This window comes from Mirounga angustirostris, unplaced genomic scaffold (assembly GCF_029215605.1).
Source record: "Mirounga angustirostris isolate CCGP_5_RB_7025 unplaced genomic scaffold, mMirAng1.0.hap1 SCAF_11, whole genome shotgun sequence".
Taxonomy (NCBI): Eukaryota; Metazoa; Chordata; class Mammalia; order Carnivora; family Phocidae; genus Mirounga; species Mirounga angustirostris.
The window spans coordinates 126,749,697-126,762,030 of NW_026991719.1; the positions used below are offsets into that span (position 1 = coordinate 126,749,697).

At 40.9% G+C, this 12,334-nt stretch overlaps 1 protein-coding gene and 1 long non-coding RNA gene across 5 annotated transcripts in view; one reads left to right on the forward strand and one right to left on the reverse strand.

Annotated features, from left to right (window-relative positions):
• The window catches only part of LOC135361979 (uncharacterized), a 69,412-nt gene that overhangs the window by 13,954 nt on the left and 43,124 nt on the right, over positions 1–12,334 (reverse strand). The window contains exon 3 of one of the 2 annotated variants that reach the window (XR_010406289.1): positions 11,559–11,822. The exons of the other annotated variant lie outside the window; for it this stretch is intronic. This is a non-coding gene — a long non-coding RNA (uncharacterized LOC135361979). The remainder of the gene's footprint in view (positions 1–11,558; positions 11,823–12,334) is intronic. 2 annotated transcript variants of the gene reach the window in all.
• Positions 1,009–12,334, forward strand: part of LOC123851151 (phosphatidylinositol-binding clathrin assembly protein-like) — a 43,735-nt gene continuing 32,409 nt past the window's right edge. For all 3 annotated transcript variants that reach the window (XM_064574785.1, XM_064574786.1, XM_045884728.3), the window contains exons 1-8: positions 1,009–1,354; positions 3,631–3,773; positions 6,083–6,158; positions 6,792–6,894; positions 7,055–7,148; positions 7,267–7,378; positions 8,053–8,159; positions 8,789–8,830. In XM_064574785.1, coding sequence (XP_064430855.1) covers positions 1,108–1,354; positions 3,631–3,773; positions 6,083–6,158; positions 6,792–6,894; positions 7,055–7,148; positions 7,267–7,378; positions 8,053–8,159; positions 8,789–8,830 — 924 coding nt within the window. In that variant the 5' untranslated portion in view covers positions 1,009–1,107. The remainder of the gene's footprint in view (positions 1,355–3,630; positions 3,774–6,082; positions 6,159–6,791; positions 6,895–7,054; positions 7,149–7,266; positions 7,379–8,052; positions 8,160–8,788; positions 8,831–12,334) is intronic.

Consider the following 12,334-nt stretch of genomic DNA (forward strand, 5'->3'; position numbering starts at 1 on the left):
CTCTCCAGTTGTAAGCCTGGTGGGGGAAGGCTCCAGAACCCAAAATGAACAATTTCAGTCACTTGTGATACAATGTCAGGAACTATACTACACATTTAATTGGAACACTGCACCTAATAGTAGAAAAATATGCATCGTTTCAAGGGTTCACAGAACATTGATCTTGATAGAGTATATTCTGTTTCATAAAATAAATCTCAACAAAGCTTAAAAGATTGAAATCATAAGAAATATGTTCTTTGACAAGAAAAGCAGTACTTAAGTCTAAATGCTTGTATTATAATAGAAGAGGAATCTCAAATAAGTTATCTAACCTACCTTAAGAAACCAGAAAATAAAGAGCAAAATAAATGAAAAGGAAGTAGAAGGAAATAATGAGCAGAAATCAATGAAATAGAAAACTGAATATAGAGAAAATCAATGAAACCAAAAGTTGGTTCTTTGAGAAGATCATTACATCTGATAGCTCTCTACCCAGAGCTATGAAGAAAAAGATGAGAGAAGACTTACCCAATATAAGGAATGACAGTGGGAACATCACTACAGATTCCACAGATATTAAAAGGATAATAAAGTGATCGTATGAACAACTCTATGGACTTATATATCTGATGCCGGGTGAAGGATAGAAGAACATGTCCTCAAGCAGGAAATAGTCCCCATAATATGTGAACTTTCCAAGACCTGAAGATCTGCAGACCTTTCATCTGGAGTCCCCAACATGTCCCCCCCTTCTTCATAATATTCAATCGATGGTTGTTTATTTTGTTATTGAGCATCTACTCTACAAAGGATCTGCCCCAAGTTCAGTCCTGTCCTCCAACCCGCTTTCCCAGCACTCTTGCAGAACACCCTGATGCCTCGCCGCTTTATTTTATTATTTTTTTTAAAGGACTTTATTTATTTATTTGAGAGAGAGAGAATGAGAGAGATAGAGCACACGAGAGTGGGGAGGGTCAGAGGGAGGAGCAGACTCCTGGCTGAGCAGGGAGCCCGATGCGGGACTCGATCCCGGGACTCCAGGATCATGACCTGAGCCGAAGGCAGTCGCCCAACCGACTGAGCCACCCGGGCGCCCTGCCTCGCCGCTTTAAATCCCACCTCATAATGCTGCAGGTCTGCGTCAGGCAGCAAGAGGAAAAGGCCTTTATTCCGTCAACGCCGGAGCGCCACCTGTTGCCTGCAGAGCTATCCTTGCTCAGTCCGCTGTTCCGGAAGAGGAGGGACCAGACTCCTGAGCCATCACCCTCGTGGCTGACAGTCTGCGACGCACACATGGGGTCGTCTGCGTCCAAGGCTGCCCACAGGGCGACCACCGATGAGCCCACAGAACCCGAGGCGAAACACCTGGCGGGTGAGTAGACAGCTCGTGAGGCCTAGGTGCCTCTAATGTCGGGCCCCCGCTCCCCTCCCCCAACCGTCATTTTCTTGCAGGAGCCTTGAGGGGAGATTGAATTCTTATCCCCAGTCATCTTGGAGTGAGCCTGGAAGAGAACCATTGGCCTTTTTAAGTCCAAACTCTGAACTATTTATAAGTTACTACAATAACTTAGGACACACGAAGTGGTGGAATAACGACCCAGCCTTCTGAAAAGGGCCTAATTCCAAAGTCCACCCGAACCCCCTTATAAATCATTACATTCAGCAAGACTTGTGAGATAAAGGAAGGAAAAGTCTATAGAGCAGATCATCCCATAAGCAGTCCTAACCTAAGGTCAATGAATAGGCTTTAGAATGCTCAAAGACAGAATAGACTCTCAGGCTAGCCTTGCCCCCTATTGTTTGAGTTCACATCAAGCACTGACTTCATCAACAGTATGTACTTTTGGCAATATACATTAATCCCACTGCTTTGGAAAACGTCACAGCCAACTCACTCTTATGATCACCTCCTTATTTTGGTATTTTGCTTAAAAACTCTCCATTTTAGTATTGATTTAGTATGTGCCAAAATTGGCTTCTCAAGCCCTAAAAGATGAACAATAGTTAGCTATGTGAGAGGTGCATGGAACCAAAGGGGGCACTTGAGTCAGTACCATGATTCCCAAAGGTTCAGTCCAAAGGCTGAAATAAATAGTGGGAAAGTGGAAACAAAAAGCTTGCAGAGGAAACTTACCAGAAAGAGGAATGAACCTGACTTAGAGAAAAAACATGAGAGAAGCTCATTCTTCATAGCCTTAACCATGGCATAGCCACTGGAATGTAGTATATATACTTGAATAAATGGATCTAGGTTAAGGTCAGCCTATTGCTCCACTAGCATATTTGCGAAGCATCCTCCTCAGTACGTATCCTGGTGCTACGCATGTGAACATGCTGATTAATAAGTGCTAGGGATGAAGTTGTTTTATAATGATAGCTTACAGTTTTTTTTAAGATTGTATTTATTTATTTGACAGAGAGAGAGCACAAGCAGGGGGAACAGCAGACGGAGAGGGAGAAGCAGGCTCCCTGTGGAGCAGGGAGCTCGACACGGAACTCGATCTCAGGACCCTGGGATCATGACCTGAACGGAAGGCAAACACTTCACCAACTAAGCCACCCGGGCGGCCCCAGTTTACAGACACTTTTAAAACCACAGAGGATTTTGAAGTGAAAAACAGTAGGGAATCATTGCATGTTGTTGAATGGAAAAATGAAATTATGAAACTTAGCTTTTGAGGGGTGGTATGAAGTAAATTGATGGATGGTTATAACCCTAAGCAGGCAGTTGGGAAGCTGTTTTAGTAAATCAGGTATAGGGGTGCCTGGGTGGCTCAGTCGTTAAGCATCTGCCTTCGGCTCAGGTCGTGATCCCAGGGTCCTGGGATCGAGCCCCGCATCGGGCTCCCTGCTCAGCGGGAAGCCTGCTTCTCCCTCTCTCACTCCCCCACTCATGTTCCCTCTCTCGCTGTCAAATAAATAAATAAATAAAATCTTTAAAAAAAAGTAAACCAGGTATAAGGCTATATGAAAGTGGACTCAAGAAGAACAAGCAATAGGGGCACTTGGCTGGCTCAGTTGGTAGAGCATGTGACTCTTGATCTTGGGGTCGTGAGTTTGAGCCCCACGTTGGGGGTAGAGTTTACTTAAAATTTTTTTTAAAACAGGAGAAGAAGCAACAAAAGGTTGAAGGATGCAAGCAAAAGGGTCAGACATGGGGTAACACTACAAGGAAAGCTCCTGACTGAACCTCATGTAATGACACTTTTCTTTCAGGAGGCAGTGTGACATAATGGTTAATATCTTGGTCAAACAAGTCTGATTTCAAATACCAGCCCTGCCACTTAACAACCTGCATGGCATTGTGTATGTTAGCTTCTTGGGTCCTATTCATTCATTCAACAACTATTTACCATAACTCGTTGTATGCCAGCTATTGCGCTGGGTCTTGGGGACACCTGGTGACCAAAGTGGACACAGTTCCTACCCCCATCAAGTACCCAGGACACTAGCGTAGATGGGCATTAACTGTAATGTAACATATATCCGTACAAATTGTAATACCAGTAATGAAGAAAATGTTTTGGATTATTCCTTTTGTCATTTCTGACATTTGACTGCTCTGTATTTAAGTTAAAGTTACCGATTTTGGGTTTGAAAATTATTTCTCAGTCTGTGTTTTAATACTTGTCACTGTCTCTAATTCAGACCTAATACAGTACATAAATGGAACAAATATGAGTGTTAAACATCTGGCTGATATTCTTTCTGAGAAAGCCGGGAGCAGCAGCTGGGTGGTAGTATTCAAAGCCCTGGTTACTGTACATCACCTTATGGTGCATGGAAATGAGGTGAGCACGCCGGGTATTCACGTGGTCAGTCGAAGCACTGTCAGTTCATGATTGCACAATGCTCTTGGTTTGTCAAGGCTTATTATCCTTTACTTTGTGACAAGTGGGGAAGTGAATAGCACTAGGTACCAAAAGGTGATCTTTGCATTTTTACTTAGGAGTATATCTTTGCAATCTTTACTGGAGGGTAATAGAGTGGACATTTCTCTCAATTCTTTAGATTCTTTAGACCAAAGAGAGAAAACCCTCCAAGATGTATTGCTTTACTTTACCAGGAGAAACCAGGTGCCTGAGTGGATTACATCATCACCTGTCCACCTCTCCCCACATACAGTCTTTGTATTTTACAGAACTGAAATGTTCTTTAACATCAAATTACTTATTCTCCTTTAACATTTTGTCTCAGTAAGCTTTGCATTAAAAAATTAGGATTTAGAAATTGACTGGATTTTGAAACGTACTGTAAAGCAACTAATTATACAGTATGGTATTGATAAAAAGTAGAACTATGTATTTATATGGGAACTTGGTGGCACAAAAAATGTGGGGGAAAGTATAGAATTTAAGATAAAGCCTTTTGGAGAATGAAATGTTGCCATTTGCAACGACATGGATGGACCTAGAGTGTATTATACTAAGTGAAATAAGTCAGAGAAAGACAAAGACCATATGATTTCACTCATATGTGGAATTTAAGAAACAAAACAGATGAACATAGGGGAAGGGGGAAAAAAGGGAGAGAGAGGAAAACAAGCCATAAGAGATTCTTAAAGGTAGAGAACAAACTGAGGGTTGATGGAAGGAGGTGAATGGGGGGGGGGCCTGGATGGGTGATGGGTATTAAGGAGGGCTCTTGTTGTGATGAGCACTGGGTGTCATATATAAGTGATGGATCACTGAATTCTACTCCTGAAACCAATATTGCACTGTATGTTAACTAACTAGAATTTAGATACAATACAATAAAATAAAGCCTTTTGGTAGAAATAACATCCTTTGGAAAAAATAGAATGAGATCTTAATCTTACCCCAGTATACAAAAATAAGTTCCCCATGAATGAAACATCTATAAATGCAAAAACCTAAATTTTAAAATTGAAGAAAATGTAGGAGAATATGTTATAACATTTGAGTAGGGAAGACACCATAAAGTTGGAATAAGATAATTTCCAACATATATATTACAGAAAAAAGATTAATGTTCAGGATACATGACCAGTAAGAAAAAAAGCAGTATAGTGGAATAATGCACAAGACAAATGAACAGAGAATTCATAGAAAAGGAAACCAGAATTGCTGATAACCATCTGAGAATGTGCTCAGATAAAATTTAAAATGCATGACAGTATCATGTAAAATATTAGTTGCTGGAATTTATGACTGGGGAGAGGAGATCATTGAGACATGTTTAGTAAAATTGAAAATGCCAAGCCCAGTGACCCAGGACATCCACATCTTATAGCATATTTATAATAATTAAAAAGTAGAAATCACCTAAATTTCTATCAGTACAGAACAGATAGCTAAAACGAAGTGCATATATACAATGAGGTACCATATAACATTACATGGGATGAATACCAATGAGGCTAGATCTCAAAAACAATGCTAATAGAGGAAGTAAGTTGCAGAATGACATTCAGATATAATATTGTTTATGTAAATTTAAAAATACTTAATATTTGTCCATGAAACAAATATATCTGAAACTATAAAGAAAATAGACTATAGAGATTAAAATTATGATAGCAGTTACCTCCAGGGGAGGAAAAGGAAATGGAACTTGGGGATGGGCAAAGGGCACTTTCAACTTTGTCTATAAAACTTTATTCTTCTTATTTTAAAAATAGACTTGAAGCAGTTATGTTAAAAAGTTAGCTGTTATCATTTCTGGGTAGTGTGGCACCCAGATGTATCAAATTATTTTAAAATTTTCTGCAAATTAAATTATTAAATAGTTTAATGTTCACTATTGAAATAGTTCTGTAATTAGTTAAAACTTCTCAAAATAAAAAAGGGGAGAATGGCTAGATAGAAAGTCCTGGGGGCAAAGAGTGTATATTCCTATGAGCTTTAATGTTTAACCCCTTTTTTCTCTGCGAGATATATAGACAGAGGAGAGTTGACAACGGTGCATATTCTTATGTTGGGTAACCCAGGATATGATCACGCTCACCTTAATCAATGCTCCTGAAATAGCTAGAAGCTATATGATAGAATTATGTTAAATATGTATTCACAATGATAAACTCATTAAAGAGCTCTATTTGTGGACAGAAGCTAATTTTATAATTTGGCACATTTGACAGCGTTTTATCCAACATCTTGCATCTAGAAACTCTTTGTTCACTTTACACAACTTCCTGGATAAAAGCGTCATGGAAGGTAAGATGATTCTTTGATGGAAATAGTCCATGTGGCAAGGAGGGAAAAGCTCTGTTTTGAAAACCATGCCTGGTTAAAACATGGGAGGTTTGAGAAGGGATGGTGACAGTGGAATGGGGAGTTTCAGGAAAATGTTAAGAATTTACAGTAGTTTCTGTGGAGATGTGAAAGAAACTGATAAAGTTCAATTATTTCCTCTATTCAGGAATGTCACCATCAGCACTACATCATGAGGTGATTTCAAGGCTTTGAGGAAATAAGAAATAATCTTTAGCAGAAAGTGTGAGGAATATTGGACTAGATAATTAGTAAGGTCCATTCTAGCTTTTGTGAAATGATAAGTCTGTGCATTTATTGACATATATTGTAAATGGTTAATATTGGTTAAATTGTAAGAGACTCTTAATCTCAGGAAACGATCTGAGGGTTGCTGGAGTGGTGGGGGGTGGGGGGGACGGGGTGGCTGGGTGATGGACACTGGGGAGGGTATGTGCTATGGTGAGCGCTGTGAATTGTGTAAGACGGATGAATCACAGACCGGTACCCCTGAAACCAATAAGACATTAGATGTTAATTAAAAATAATTAAAAAAATAAAAAATAAATTGGAAATAATGAAGTATTTCATTTTTAGGCTATGCTATGTCAACCTTCATCAGACGATATAGCAGGTACTTGAATGAGAAGTCACTCGCATATAGACTGATCGCATCTGACATCACCAAAACCAAGAGAGGGTCAGTAAATATCATTAGTTTGTAAGCAAGAAATACTGAAATACGTAAGTCCTCCGATATGTCGTTGACCAAAAACACAGCTTTATTTTAAGATCCTGATGTCACAGTGCTTCTTAAACTCTTAATTACTGATATCATGAGTCTCTTTTCTCTTTTATAGGATGGATGGTATGATGAGAACTATGGATACAAAACAGCTGCTAAACACTCTTCCAGTTATTCAAACTCAGTTTGATGCTCTTCTTAATTTTAACGTAAGAGCTTTATGAATCCTGTTAAACATACTGGTAAATGACGTTGTTTAGCAGTAAGTGGAGAAGGAATTGTTTTAAACTGTGGTGGTAATTGATTACTCTTTTATTTAATTTCCAGGCAAATCCTGATGAACTAACGAATGGTATAATACATGCTGCTTTCACGCTCCTCTTTAAGGATTCTCTTCGCCTCTTTGCAGCCTATAATGAGGGGATCCTTAATTTGCTAGGTAGGCTAAAGAATAAACATTGCTTTAAAAATAAACTGGTAAAAACCTTTTACCTCTATGTTTAGACTAACGTAGACTACATTTATTTTAGATTCCAAATAGAAGATCCTTTTAAGGTCAAACATATTTTAAAATAATGAGATATCATATTGCTTTTTTGGATAAAAATTCCTTGACTAATTAGCCACAGAACTGTATAGTTTTTGTATAAGTGTTAATTGATATTTCTGGGAAATTTCTGTCCTAATTTAGCCTTCATGAATGATTCATTTTGCAGGAAGTGTTCTCCAAGCTTCCATGATTTTTCTTACACTGAAGGAGTATCTAGTACATTTGTAGAGTTATAAAAGAGTAGGAAACACAGCTCATTTCCTCAAAAAGTTTCAGAGCTTGATGTTAGTAAATAAGATTACAGACTGGAAGTTGTAGAGATTAAACTAAACTAAACTATCTGTGTATGCTATTAAATTCTAGATATCTTCCCAGCATCAGTGTTTAGCATATGGTACTTCATAAAAATCTGTTGATTATATGGATTGAATAGTATCGTTGCTTGCTAAGACAGACTATAACTGGATTAAAGCTATAATTGTTCTGAACAAGTTAAAATGATATACAGATTCAGCTTAAAATAGATACTGGCTCCTTCATGGTAATTTTTTTTTTATTTTTAGACAAATATTTTGATATGAGGAAAAACGAATGCAAGGAAAGTTTGGATATTTACATCAAGTTCCTCGAAAGAACACACAAACTGGTACAGTTCCTGAAAGTTGCAGAGGTGTGGAAATCTATTTCTATCCAAGGCTTTTCTTTACAAAACAGTGAAACTATACACTAAAATTAAGTAGTTCAAGGATTTTTGTTTGTAGCCATGAAGATAACTGTTGCCAAGCTTATCTTTCTGCCAGAAACAGCTCATATGACATATTGTCTTTTCAGGCAGTGGACAATAGGTCTGTGATCAGTTGAAGAAGGAAACACATGAGGTGACCCGCACATTTCCCCTGACACTCAGAAGCAGTTGAACTTCTGAAAACCAAAGCAAAGCAAACACAAGGCAACAAAAACAAAACACAACGTATTACTCACAGGAGAACAACAATCTGTGTAACAGCTGACTTCTGAGTACTTGACAAATTAGAACACATTTGTATAATATCCAAAATGTAGCTTAGCTCTTTCCAGAACAGCGAAGATTCAATATCTGGCAGGTCTTTTTTTTTTTTTTTATAGGTTTATCTTAGGGTGACTATAAGTTTAAGTGTACAAGGCCTACCTTAGCTTGACATGTTTTTCTTGATCAACTAGGTATTTTCTCTTTTGTGTGCACATTGGTCTCACAATTACTTTTCTTTGTTGCCACTCCCTGTTGTAATGTGTACTGTCCCCCCTCGTTTGTGAATTCAGCAAGTTGGAATTGACCGGAACAACATTCCATATCTTACACAGGTCAGTGTATCTTTCCTATGTGTTTAAATGAGTTTTGTTGTTGTTATGTATATGTATTTATTATATTCATAATATATCATCTGAGACTCCATCCTTTGCCATAAATATACATATGTATTTTCATTTCCTCATGACTAACATACACACATACATACATATGTAGATACATAGACATGTGTTTTCTGAACAGGTCTTTGAGCTGTTGCTTTTATAAAAGAGGCCAGTCCCTGCTGAGTGCTAAAAGGTGACTCGTAGTAGAACAACTAGACTCTGCTTTTTCAATGGACAGAACTGATCAGTGGCAACAGCAGAATATTTGGGCTCTCAAGCAACTCATTTCCATTCTCCACAGCTCACTTATGCAGCTGCAAAATGGGTGTAATACTATTGTCTTTCTCATAGCAGTGTTGTGTGAATCAAATGAACTCAGGCTTTTTCCTTCCCTAGAAGCCGCTCATCAGGAATCTCTCACGTGGCAGTGGGTGGGATATGAGGTAGAGGGGTGGCGGAAACGAAGGTCTGGCAACCTGCTCAGGCAGCCTGACGTGCCTTTTGGACTCGCTTGTGCTCTGTCCCACACGTGCCATTGGGCTTGAGCAGTCCTTTCCTGCTCTGGGCCCCAAACTAATGTGGCAGGCTTTTAGGTCATCTGGGATATGGGCCAAAGCATTATTTTCCCTGGGGCGGGAACATGCTGTCTCCAGAACTCAAAGAGGCCTAACAGGTGTTGTGTTTCCTTTTTGATGGTGAGAGGTCCAAGATGCACTACATTATCTTCTATTTTGGATAGAATTTCCTGGTAAATCCCTGGCCACTGGAACCTTAAAAATGTTACCAAAATAGAAGGCCCCTGAATCTTTGTAGGGTTTAGCTCCTACCTTCTGGAACACATGTAGCTTTCTGGGTCTCTATTATACTGGCCACTTCCTGCTCATCTGATCCAGTTAGCATGACATCGTGGATATAAGTGGATCAGTGTGATTTTCTGAGGGATAACCAGATGATCTAGACTTCTTCTGATCATAGTATGACAGAATGTTGGAAGAGTTAACACACTCTGGGTCAAAACTGTAAGTGTATACAGTTCTCCAGTCCATGCCTACAAGCTCTTTGTGATTTACACTTTTGATAGCAATGGAAAGCAGAACATTCACGCATACCGTGCATCTGAGACTACATTAATCTACCTGTACCGGAGAAACTGTTGTACCTGGCACGTGGCCACAGTTGGATTACTACTTGATTGATTATGCTGTAGTTTCTCATTCTCCAGGGCCTGACTGGTTTGGGGGCCATAATGGTGAATTACGGGGAGATATGATGGGGACATCGCCCCTGCATCCTTTTTATCTTTAAGATTGGCACCAATTTCTGCATCCTCCTGGAAGGTGATTGTGTTTTTGTTTACTATTTTGCCTGGAGGGTAGGTGGAGACTATTTAAGATACAGAGATCTCCACCCCACAAGTTACATGCCCCATCAGGATTTTCCCCCACCCACTCCTGGCCTCTAGGCCTCTAACTACAGTTAAGTCGCAGCATAGCCCAGAGACTCAGGACTTTCATGGCTGTCCCCCAGCTCTCCCCATCCCGTAAGTCAGGGCTTAAAAGCCCAACCCTGACCTTGGTGTGGCAGGCCTGCCTTGGTTGGGACTGGAGGAAGGTGAAGTACTCAGACAGGTGGTAGTCATATGAAGAGAGAGAGGGTGAAGAAGTAGGGGGAGACAGGGGTAGTAGATCGAGGTCCCCTCAGGAATTATAGGACATTGGATCCAGAACACTGTGGATGTAGCGGTGGCGGTAAGAGGAGTAAGTAGCAGTAAGAGGATGGAGGAGGAGGGGTAAGGAGTAGCAGTAAGAGGATGGAGGAGGAGGGGTAAGGAGTAGCAGTAAGAGGATGGAGGAGGAGGGGTAAGGAGTAGCAGTAAGAGGATGGAGGAGGAGGGGTAAGGAGTAGCAGTAAGAGGTTGGAGGAGGAGGGGTAAGGAGTAGCAAGCAGTAAGAGGATGGAGGAGGCAAGGATAGGATGGTTGTAGATGCAAATAAATGTTAGGTTTGGCAGCAGAGAAGGAGGGACTTTCTGTCTGATGTCTTCCCATACATCTTTAAAGAAATGTGTTTTCTAACATATACACAGCGCAAGCATTCCTTCCTGTACAGATAAGTACAAAGGGGACTTGTGCACAGACATTGAACCCCACTGTTGGATGAAGTAATTCACAGCTTCCTGAATGAGAAAGCAGACAACCAGAACACAGAAAAAGTGAGAATGTCTGGGTGACTAGGGGAGAAGATGGGATTTCATTGCCCAAAGGCACCTTAACTGGTGGATATCAATCAACAGTCATTCACAAACACATGCTTGACCCCTTCAGGAGGAAGGAGCTATAATGAATGAGACACAGTCCCCGCTCCTGAGTTCCTGAAAAAGACTACAGAAGCATGCCTAGATAACTCCCAAAATGTAGCCCTCTCTCTGAATTTTCTCCACATTAACCTCAGTTTCTTCAGGTAGGTGGTAGAGGTGGGAAGGGCTCCTTTGCTGAGAACTGCAGTTTGGCCATCATGAGGGCACAGGCAAGCATTAACTGAGCTGGACTTGGCATCTTGGCCTTGGCCTCCTTCACTGCTCAGTGCCTGTGGTCAGAGCTTCAAGGGGAATATCAGACAGAAGGAGTCCCAGGATGGGGGACCACATTTCCCACTGGGCCACCCTCTCTCCTCCTTACCTCAATTCTGGTTCCCAGGATCCCTGAATCAAAAACAAAGTAGATGGCTATGGGAGAGGCTGTGGAAGACAGGCGAAGCTCTTTGTTGCTCAACTTTCTTGTAGAGCTTCATTCCTTCCTCCGTAAATCAACTCCTTGTACTGGGAGCGCTTCCTTGTCCGTACGCCAGCCCCTGGCCCTCAGTCAGTACAGAAAGTCATTTGTCATGGCATAGGGTTGGCAGAGCTGCTCCCATGACGTGCTTTCTTGGGTGCCCTGGGAACCCTGGAACGGAGTGAAATGCTGTAGGTTCCATCAGTCTTTACTATATGAATGGATGCTGAACTGTTCGGTGCAGGCTCACCATTTTAAGGCTCGCCCAAACCCTTGTGTTTTCTTAAAAGGAAATCTCCCCCGTTTCTCCAGCTAACCCTTTCTACCTTGATTTCGACATGGTCTGGGGCTCACAGAGCCTCCTCCTGTGAGTGACTGTCTCATGTGTCTGTGTCTGTCCCTCACTGTTCCACCATTCTGTGCTGTTTGTGCTCGGTGGGACTCCCAGAAACTCTGGTGGCAAGGTCTGCTCCGTCTGCCATCTGATGCATCTTTATTGTACACCAGCATATTCAGACATACGTCTCTGGGCCACATCCCTCGTCAGAGCTCAAAAGACCTACCAGATGGTTCCACCCTAATGTATACCTGGATACGTTCTCCTCACTTCACCACACTGTTTCTGTGGTTTTGGTGGGTGGAGGGTAACTGCGTGCCTCACAGAAGAGGTCTTACAGATTCAT